Source organism: Ailuropoda melanoleuca, chromosome 12 (assembly GCF_002007445.2).
Source record: "Ailuropoda melanoleuca isolate Jingjing chromosome 12, ASM200744v2, whole genome shotgun sequence".
Classification (NCBI taxonomy): domain Eukaryota; kingdom Metazoa; phylum Chordata; class Mammalia; order Carnivora; family Ursidae; genus Ailuropoda; species Ailuropoda melanoleuca.
In genome coordinates this window covers 68,442,319-68,453,562 of record NC_048229.1, presented here as the reverse complement: position 1 = coordinate 68,453,562, position 11,244 = coordinate 68,442,319, and the positions used below count along the sequence as shown (strand labels likewise).

At 40.1% G+C, this 11,244-nt stretch overlaps 1 protein-coding gene across 1 annotated transcript in view; it reads right to left on the bottom strand.

Annotated features, from left to right (window-relative positions):
- Nucleotides 1–11: 11 nt before the first annotated feature.
- The window catches only part of HYDIN (HYDIN axonemal central pair apparatus protein), a 363,532-nt gene continuing 352,299 nt past the window's right edge, over nt 12–11,244 (bottom strand). Inside the window, exons 85-86 of the mRNA XM_034638025.1 lie at nt 2,636–2,860; nt 12–761 (exon numbers count right to left, since the gene is read on the bottom strand). Coding sequence (XP_034493916.1) covers nt 279–761; nt 2,636–2,860 — 708 coding nt within the window. The 3' untranslated portion in view covers nt 12–278. The remainder of the gene's footprint in view (nt 762–2,635; nt 2,861–11,244) is intronic.

Sequence of the window (11,244 nt, the reverse complement as noted above, 5' to 3'; positions counted from 1 at the left end):
TGGGGATATGATTAGAAACTGAATTCAGGGACTTGCCCTTGCAAAGTAGAATATAGCTGGGTTTTTTTTTTGTAGTTACCATGTGTAATGTGGAAAACAGAATATATATTTAGAATGCATATAATATGGAAATAAGTGCCCCTGTAATTGAAGGAGGAGATAAAAGAGTAGCTGTAGAATTCTGACAATTTTCTCTGTTCTTCGCCAGGGTAGAGTAATACATAGATTTGAAGGTTGAGGAGATGGCTTTCCATTGATGCAGCTGACCTCAGTTACCACTAAGGGGTGATCCCCTTCAGGTAATAAACCCATTTAACACCTGTTTCATTGCCTTCACTGGGAGGACAATACACAATCAGCTTGCTGGTGATGGGCGTTTTGCTGCCTGATGGGTTTCCTTCAAAGGAGACGGTGATATTGTTGATCTTCTTGGGCCGCACGGAGTCTACAGCACGAACAGAGAAGGCTGGGTTCTCCACAATGAAGGAGAAGGTGACCGGATGATAGAAAATGTTCTTGAAAGGGATAACTATGTTGTATCCTGCCCGGATCAGGAAGGGACCTTGGGGCTTCGGGGGCAGAGCCACTCCAAAGAGGGGGATGATATACTCCCCACCTGTAATCGATGACAGCATCAGGATGCCCTTGGTCTCGCCCAGGTGGCTGGGCTCAAAATAGACTTCCACACTGACTTCCGTGCCTCCTTGAGCCCCTGGGGCTGCGGTAATGACCTTTTCCGTGTGGAAGTCTTGACAGTCAGTCTGAAAGAGGAACAAATGCACCTGGTTCACACAGGATCCCAAAGAGCACACGGGCAGCTCGGGCCTATCCCCTGCTCGCCCACTCTCGGACATCAAGTAACCTACCTTTGCGTGAGGCTGGGCAGGTCACTTAAAGTTGTGCCCTTATAAATCCCTTGAAGAGTAGGTAATACTAATTATTATAGCCATTTTACTACAAAGAAATCAAGGCTAAGAGATATTAGATGACTTGCCCCGAGATACCAAGCTGGATTACGTGTGTGGCCTTCGGTGGTGCTCCCCCCCCCCCCCGCCCCGAGTCTGGCTCTTCTTTTCTCCCTCGCCTCTGAAAGGCTGAACAGTCTGGCTCCTTGTGGATGGGGAGGGGGCTAGTTCTTGACAGTTTTGAGCAGAAGTGAAAGGGGTCACTTCCACACTAGGGCATTCGACTGCCAGTGCAAGTCCCCTTAGGATCTCTTCACCCCTCTGACACTATAACCGGAGACAGCTGAGCTGGCGGTTGCCCTTCAGCCTGGATCCCTGAATGGCTGTGATGAGCAGAGTCCCCTGCTGACCCCCACTGGATAGACAGCACAAGGGAGGGACAAACCTTTTTTGTTTTAAGCCACCAAGATGTTGGGGCTGTTTGTTACTATAGCAAAACCTAGCTTCTCCTGACTGGCATGACTGATCAAGGGCCCGTGCCTCTTGGGATGCCTGGGTGGCTCAGTCGGTTAAGCGTGTGCTTTCAACTAGGTCATGATCCCAAGGTCCTGGGATCGAGTCCCACATCGGGCTCCTTGCTCAGCCGGGAGCCTGTTTCTCCCTCTGCCTTCTGCTCCCCCTGCTTGTGTGCTCTCGGCTCTCTCTCTCTGACAAATAAATAAATAAAATCTTGAAAAGAAAACAGAGGCTAAGATACATAAAGGACAGAATGAGAAATCCCAAAATATGTCTGGTAAAAATTACCCAAAAAATCAACAGAAAAAACAGAAAAAAAAAAAAAAGGAGCCCGTGCCTCTTGACTATACCTTGGAACCACTGATGGCCACCCAGTGTGGAGGCTGCGCCTCCTAGCTCCCCCTGTTGCTCGGTGTGGTCTCATGCAGTTTTGTTCAAGGGAACGTGAGTGGGAGGGATATATAGAGCTCCCCACCATGCCCCCTGGAGCTGGCTGGAATGCAGACGTGAGGGTAAGCTGTCTTGGGCCCTGTGGACCCAAACAACTCTCTCCAGAGGGAAGAATCTCAGGACAGAAGTGGTCTGGGTGCCAGGTGCCATGGAGCTACCATTCCAGCCCAAACCGCTTATGCTCACGTGTTATCTGAGAGAAGAGTAACTTTTACTTTGTTGTTATTTTGGGTTTCTCTTTCAGTAGTTAAACCTGGATTCCAATTCATATCATAGGTAACGTACATGAAGCATTTACTATGAGCCAGACTCTATGAAAACAGTTTTATGTGCATTTTTTAAAAGCCTCAGAGCAATCCTGTGAGGTTGGGGTATTATTACCATTTCCAGGAAAGGTCACAGAGCTTTAGTAAATTATTCATACAAAGAGTAAGTGGTGAAGCCAAGGTTCAAATCCAAGTCTGTTGGATTTCACAGCCTATACTCATGACCACTAAGCACTCCTGTCTCTTCTAGTGACCACTGTGCGTGCTGTGGGAAGCAAAACTCCCCAGCCCCACCCCGCCCCAGCTTGTGAAGACAGAGCCTGTAAGGAAGAACCCAGGCCTGATACTATTTATTTCTAGCTGGGAGTTTCCAGGCTAGATGAAGCACCTGACTCCCTCTGAGTTTCATAATTCTGCACCCCTATATCCTCCTTCTATCATTTTTAAGCTCAGACTTCTGGCAAGGGAAGGGCAGGGGGTGGGACCCTGGCTGCTCACCCTGCAGTAGTATTCTGTCTTCTGCCGGGTGTAATTGGTGAACTTGGCAAAGATGCTCTGACCACTGCCGAGAATGGCCTGGAAGTGGATGGGCTTTTCAGGCAGTGCTGGCGTGGCCTTCAAGTTGAGCTCATACAGGTAGTAACCCAAATCACTGTTGTGCAGTGTGAGTCTCCCAAAGGTTTCTCCCGCTCTCAGGGGCTGGAATTCAAATGAGAACGTGCCCTGCAAGAGAAGACAGAGGCTCGTGTGATGCCGAGACTCCAACCTATCCCTTGCTACCCAGTGACTTCAGAGTCGGTTGGTGGCAGAAATGGTGCTTCACAGCAAATGCTCACAATGATCTTGGGCCCAGGGAATCTCTGTCCAAATAGCCCTTTTTCTCCTCTGTATCCCTTCTAGCTTTCCCTAGAATCTCTTTCCCTGGAATCTCTTTGAATCTAAGAGGTATGAGATCTTCTCTTGAGAAGCACACTTATGATGATGATGGCAGTGAGTGTTGCCAGCAGGAGGGCTGAAGGTCAGCAGCTCCTTCTTTGCTCATAGCCAATCTCAGAACAGCTTCCTGGGTTCTACCTTCATTTAGGAAAGATTTTCTCCTTCTTCTATTATCACCCATGACAAAACAAAACAAGAACCAGAGTACGGCTTATAATAACAAAATAAGGGAAACAATTCAAGAGAGGTAGCAGTAAGAACTCGGCTAAATAAATCATAGTTTAGCCACTTTGGTGGAATAGTATGTAGCCATTAGAAAGGAAGGGGCAGAGCTACGAGCACTGCCATGAAAGGTGTTGACTGTAGTCAAAGGAAGGACGTTCCATAAATGTATATAAAGCATATGGCCATTTTTGTGGAGAAGAATATGTCTATGCAGGTATAGAAAAGAGACAGCAAGGTTGTATATCAAATTGTTACCAGTTGTTATCTTAGGTTGAAGGAAATGGGATTGGAGGACTTTCATTTTCTCTTCCATATACTTTTGTATAGTTAAAATATTGTTTTTATCATGAGTAGGTATTATTTCTTTTTTAAAAGAACTAGTTCTTCTCATTGAAAAATAGAATAAAAAGAGGATATCATTAAGGTAGTTGTAGATGCTTAGCAGACTATAGTATACAAATGTAGACGATTTTACCACAATTAAAAAAATTAGATGGGAATGGACAAATGTATAAAAGCGACAACTTACAAAACCAGACTCAAGTAGATAAAGAAAACCTAGGTAGTTCTGTAACCATTAAAGAGATTTAAGCAATAGTAAAAAAGTTTTCCCTTAACAAAATTCCAGGATCATGAAGACTTACTTGTAAGTTCTATTAGACAATCTAAGTATTTCACAAATTCTCCCATAGAAGAGAAAAAGAGGGAACCCACCTCAGGTAGCATGATTTTGATACCAAAATCCAACAAGGCTAATAGGAGAAAAGAAAACTGGATGCCAGTCCCCCCGCAAACATACATACAAAGTGCCAGTAAGAATGTTATCCAACTGAATCCGGCAATATATAAAGAAGAAAATGTTCTATGACAAAGATGGGTTTATTCCATGAATGAAAAGTTGGTTTAACATCAGAAAAACCAATCAGTTGCCACGTTGACAGATTAAAAGAACAATGATTTGAACATCTCAATAGATGCAGTAAAAGCATTTGACAAAACTCTACATCCATTCATGGAGTTTTAAAAAAAAGCTCTTAGTAAACTAGGAATAGAAGGGGACATCCTTAATTTGATAAAGGGTATCTATAAGAAACCCAAAATAAACATAATAAATGGTGAAACTTTGAAAGCTTTCCTTTTAAGATTAGGAACAAGACAAGGATGCTGTTTATTGCCTTTCTAGTCAACGTCATTCTGCGGTCCTAGATAGCCCTAATAGGCATGAAAAGGAACTCAAAGGAAGAAGCTTATAATGGAAGATACAAAATTGTATTTATGTACAGATGATATGATTGTACATGTAGAAAACTTAAAAATCTATAATTGAAATTATTATTGATAAGTGAATTATTTAAGGTGTTGGTTACAAAGTCAATATACAAAAAGTTAAAAACAGAACTACCTTACGATGCAGCAATTGTACTATAGGGTATATACCCAAAGAATACAAAAACCCTAATTCGAAGGGATACATGTACCCTCATGTTTATTGCAACATGATTTACATTAGCCAAGATATGGAAGCAGCCCAAGTGTCCACTGATAGATGAATGGATAAAGAAGAGGTGGTGTAGATATACAATGAAATACTACTCAGCCATCAAAAAGAATGAAATCTTGCCATTTCCAATGGCATGAATGGATCTAGAGAGTATAGTGCTAAGCAAAATAAGTCCATGAAAGAGAGACAAATACCATATGATTTCATGTATATGTGGAATTTAAGAAACAAAACAAATGAGCAAAGGAAAAAAAGAGACAAATCAAGAAACAGATTCTTAATTATAGAGAACTGAAGGTTACCAGAGGGGAGGTGGGTAGGGTGATGGGTGAAATAGATGGTGGGGATTAAAGAGGGCACTTGTGGTGGTGAGTAGCAAGTGATGTATGAAAGTGTGGAATCACTATATTGTATACCTGAAACACTGTACATTAACTAACTGAAATTAAAATAAAAACTTAAAAAGCCAAAAAATTAAGGCAAAGTCAACATACAAAAATCATTAATATTGTTACATACTTGCAACAAATAGAAAATGAAATTTTGAAAAGATACCATTTACAATAGTATCAAAATATATAAAGCCTAGAAATAAATCTAACAAAAGATGAATACGGCCTCCACATAGAAAACTAAAAAAAATATTATTGAGAGAAATTAAATAAGAAGACTTAAAGAAATGAAGATCTGCTCGTGGATTCGAAATCTCAATAGCGTGAAGACTGGAATTCTTTCTGTGACAGATATGCTCCAAGATGGTCCCCAGCGATCCCCATCTCCCACCATTCACACTCTTGTGTCACCCGCTCCCATGTTGTACCAGGGCTGGTCTGTGTGACCTCTAGTACATGGCAGAGAGATGAGCCCTAGTATATGGCATATCACTTCTGAGATTAAGAGGAAAAGCCTGTGGTTTCTGTCTTGTGCATGCTCTTCTTTGCTGCCTCAGTTTCTCTTAGATCACTCGCTCTAGGGGAAGTAAGCTCTCATGTTGAAAGCAGCTCTAGGGAGAAGTGTATGTGGTGAGGAACCGAAGCCTCCAGCCAACAGCAAGGAAGGAAGGCCTTTCCAACAACCACATGACTGAGTTTAGAAGCAGGTTATGCAGCCCCAGTCAAGCCTTTGAGGTGACCAGAGTTCTGGCTGACAACTGACTACACCCTTCTGAAAGATCCTCAGCCCAAACCACCCAGCTAAGCTGCTGCTCTTGGATTCCTGAACCTCGGAAATTGTGTAGACAGTAAGTGCTTGGGGTTTTAAGTTGCTAATTTTTAGCAACTTAGGTAATTTGTTATGGACCAACAGGTAGCTAATACATTCTTAAAATAACCCAATCAAAATCCTAACAGGTTATTTAATTTTTTGGAGGAACATGACAAGTTGATTTATATGGAAATGCAAAGGGCCAAGGATGGCCAAGATACTCTTGAAGAACAGGAATATGAGAGATTATCAAGTCTTAGTATAACATCAGCAGAAGGATATTATGATTTTAATTTAACTAATAATATAGCTTCAAAGTATATAGAGCAAAAACATGACAGAACTACAAGGACAGACAAATCCCTATCACAGTGGTGACTTTAACATATTCTCTTAAATCTGACCAAACAAGTAGACCAAAATACCAGAGAATTAACATCAAAATGGCAAACACATGCTTTTTAAAAACAAACGGAGGATTAAAAAAAAAAAGATCATATATTGGGCCATAAGGCAAATTTAAACAAATTCTAGAGGACTGAAATAATATGGAATATATTCCCTGACCACAAAATAACTTAAAAAACAACCTGTAGAAAAATCTACACGTTTGGAAATTAAGAAACACTTGTAATAGCCCATGAGTCAAAAAAGAAGTATTCATAATGATGAAAGTTAGAATAGTTTTGAACCTTATGACAAAGAATGATGCATTTAAAAATTTGTACACTGCAGCTAAAGCAGCACTTAAGAGGGGGACTTATAAATCTTAAATGTGTGTATGGGAAAATAAAGAAGACTAGAAGTCAATGCACTAAACACTCATCTTAGAAATTAGATAGAGCCCCAGTAACCCACAGGAAGCAGAAAGAAGGCGATAATTAAAAGCAGAAATCAAGCAACTAGAAAACGAACATACAATAAATCATGGAACACTACATCAAAAGCTAATGATGTACTGTATGGTGACTAACATAATAAAAAAAACATGCAATAAAGAGTACCAACAAAACCAAAAGATGCCTTTTTGAATAAAAGATATAGTACTGAGAAACCTCTCACAAAACAGATCAAGCAATAGAAGGCACAAAACCAATATTAGCAATGAGAGGAGAACATCACATAGAAGAGGTAGTAAGAGGATATCATGAGCATGGAGGCGGATCTCTCGCTCAGACTATTACCAAACTGAAGTCAATCCGTTTGTAAAAAGGTGAATTAAGATCACGAGGAGCTATCAGTTGATCCCGTGTTTTATCAGATTGGCAAACCTTTAAAAATGGGACAATGCCAAAAGTTGGTGAACTCTCATTACTGACTGGAGGTCATCTCCTGATTGGCAGTTACAGGCATGCACACCCTATGACCCAGAGATTCTCCTCCTTGGGGTACACTGTGGAGAAACACACGCGTGTGCAGCAGGAAGGCACTCGTGCGGTGAGGTCCACCACAGCATTTTTTCACGATAGCCAAATGCTGAAACCAACATGGACGTCTGGCCCCTGTAGAATGGATATCTAAATTGTGGGACAGCCGTATGATGGATATTCTACAGCGACAGGGATGAACCAACCTCAGCAGCATGCATCAACGTGACGACTGCCACCACACNGGGAGGTGGGTAGGGTGATGGGTGAAATAGATGGTGGGGATTAAAGAGGGCACTTGTGGTGGTGAGTAGCAAGTGATGTATGAAAGTGTGGAATCACTATATTGTATACCTGAAACACTGTACATTAACTAACTGAAATTAAAATAAAAACTTAAAAAGCCAAAAAATTAAGGCAAAGTCAACATACAAAAATCATTAATATTGTTACATACTTGCAACAAATAGAAAATGAAATTTTGAAAAGATACCATTTACAATAGTATCAAAATATATAAAGCCTAGAAATAAATCTAACAAAAGATGAATACGGCCTCCACATAGAAAACTAAAAAAAATATTATTGAGAGAAATTAAATAAGAAGACTTAAAGAAATGAAGATCTGCTCGTGGATTCGAAATCTCAATAGCGTGAAGACTGGAATTCTTTCTGTGACAGATATGCTCCAAGATGGTCCCCAGCGATCCCCATCTCCCACCATTCACACTCTTGTGTCACCCGCTCCCATGTTGTACCAGGGCTGGTCTGTGTGACCTCTAGTACATGGCAGAGAGATGAGCCCTAGTATATGGCATATCACTTCTGAGATTAAGAGGAAAAGCCTGTGGTTTCTGTCTTGTGCATGCTCTTCTTTGCTGCCTCAGTTTCTCTTAGATCACTCGCTCTAGGGGAAGTAAGCTCTCATGTTGAAAGCAGCTCTAGGGAGAAGTGTATGTGGTGAGGAACCGAAGCCTCCAGCCAACAGCAAGGAAGGAAGGCCTTTCCAACAACCACATGACTGAGTTTAGAAGCAGGTTATGCAGCCCCAGTCAAGCCTTTGAGGTGACCAGAGTTCTGGCTGACAACTGACTACACCCTTCTGAAAGATCCTCAGCCCAAACCACCCAGCTAAGCTGCTGCTCTTGGATTCCTGAACCTCGGAAATTGTGTAGACAGTAAGTGCTTGGGGTTTTAAGTTGCTAATTTTTAGCAACTTAGGTAATTTGTTATGGACCAACAGGTAGCTAATACATTCTTAAAATAACCCAATCAAAATCCTAACAGGTTATTTAATTTTTTGGAGGAACATGACAAGTTGATTTATATGGAAATGCAAAGGGCCAAGGATGGCCAAGATACTCTTGAAGAACAGGAATATGAGAGATTATCAAGTCTTAGTATAACATCAGCAGAAGGATATTATGATTTTAATTTAACTAATAATATAGCTTCAAAGTATATAGAGCAAAAACATGACAGAACTACAAGGACAGACAAATCCCTATCACAGTGGTGACTTTAACATATTCTCTTAAATCTGACCAAACAAGTAGACCAAAATACCAGAGAATTAACATCAAAATGGCAAACACATGCTTTTTAAAAACAAACGGAGGATTAAAAAAAAAAAGATCATATATTGGGCCATAAGGCAAATTTAAACAAATTCTAGAGGACTGAAATAATATGGAATATATTCCCTGACCACAAAATAACTTAAAAAACAACCTGTAGAAAAATCTACACGTTTGGAAATTAAGAAACACTTGTAATAGCCCATGAGTCAAAAAAGAAGTATTCATAATGATGAAAGTTAGAATAGTTTTGAACCTTATGACAAAGAATGATGCATTTAAAAATTTGTACACTGCAGCTAAAGCAGCACTTAAGAGGGGGACTTATAAATCTTAAATGTGTGTATGGGAAAATAAAGAAGACTAGAAGTCAATGCACTAAACACTCATCTTAGAAATTAGATAGAGCCCCAGTAACCCACAGGAAGCAGAAAGAAGGCGATAATTAAAAGCAGAAATCAAGCAACTAGAAAACGAACATACAATAAATCATGGAACACTACATCAAAAGCTAATGATGTACTGTATGGTGACTAACATAATAAAAAAAACATGNAGGAACATGACAAGTTGATTTATATGGAAATGCAAAGGGCCAAGGATGGCCAAGATACTCTTGAAGAACAGGAATATGAGAGATTATCAAGTCTTAGTATAACATCAGCAGAAGGATATTATGATTTTAATTTAACTAATAATATAGCTTCAAAGTATATAGAGCAAAAACATGACAGAACTACAAGGACAGACAAATCCCTATCACAGTGGTGACTTTAACATATTCTCTTAAATCTGACCAAACAAGTAGACCAAAATACCAGAGAATTAACATCAAAATGGCAAACACATGCTTTTTAAAAACAAACGGAGGATTAAAAAAAAAAAGATCATATATTGGGCCATAAGGCAAATTTAAACAAATTCTAGAGGACTGAAATAATATGGAATATATTCCCTGACCACAAAATAACTTAAAAAACAACCTGTAGAAAAATCTACACGTTTGGAAATTAAGAAACACTTGTAATAGCCCATGAGTCAAAAAAGAAGTATTCATAATGATGAAAGTTAGAATAGTTTTGAACCTTATGACAAAGAATGATGCATTTAAAAATTTGTACACTGCAGCTAAAGCAGCACTTAAGAGGGGGACTTATAAATCTTAAATGTGTGTATGGGAAAATAAAGAAGACTAGAAGTCAATGCACTAAACACTCATCTTAGAAATTAGATAGAGCCCCAGTAACCCACAGGAAGCAGAAAGAAGGCGATAATTAAAAGCAGAAATCAAGCAACTAGAAAACGAACATACAATAAATCATGGAACACTACATCAAAAGCTAATGATGTACTGTATGGTGACTAACATAATAAAAAAAACATGCAATAAAGAGTACCAACAAAACCAAAAGATGCCTTTTTGAATAAAAGATATAGTACTGAGAAACCTCTCACAAAACAGATCAAGCAATAGAAGGCACAAAACCAATATTAGCAATGAGAGGAGAACATCACATAGAAGAGGTAGTAAGAGGATATCATGAGCATGGAGGCGGATCTCTCGCTCAGACTATTACCAAACTGAAGTCAATCCGTTTGTAAAAAGGTGAATTAAGATCACGAGGAGCTATCAGTTGATCCCGTGTTTTATCAGATTGGCAAACCTTTAAAAATGGGACAATGCCAAAAGTTGGTGAACTCTCATTACTGACTGGAGGTCATCTCCTGATTGGCAGTTACAGGCATGCACACCCTATGACCCAGAGATTCTCCTCCTTGGGGTACACTGTGGAGAAACACACGCGTGTGCAGCAGGAAGGCACTCGTGCGGTGAGGTCCACCACAGCATTTTTTCACGATAGCCAAATGCTGAAACCAACATGGACGTCTGGCCCCTGTAGAATGGATATCTAAATTGTGGGACAGCCGTATGATGGATATTCTACAGCGACAGGGATGAACCAACCTCAGCAGCATGCATCAACGTGACGACTGCCACCACACACGACGTTGAGCAAAAGACATTAAAACGTTAAAGAATGCCCCCCCTTTCTTTATCCCTTTCTTCCCCTACCAATCTTCCTAGTTCTTATGCTCCATAGATGAGACAAATCATATGATAATTGTCTTTCTCTGCTTGACTTATTTCGCTTAGCATTACCTCCTCCTGTGCCATCCATGTCATTTAGTACGATTTCTTTTGCATAGAGTTCAAAACCAGGCAAATCTAAACCATATGGCGGAAAAGCAAGAGATTATTACAAAATAAAGTCAGTGGTAACTTTTAGGGTGAGGGAC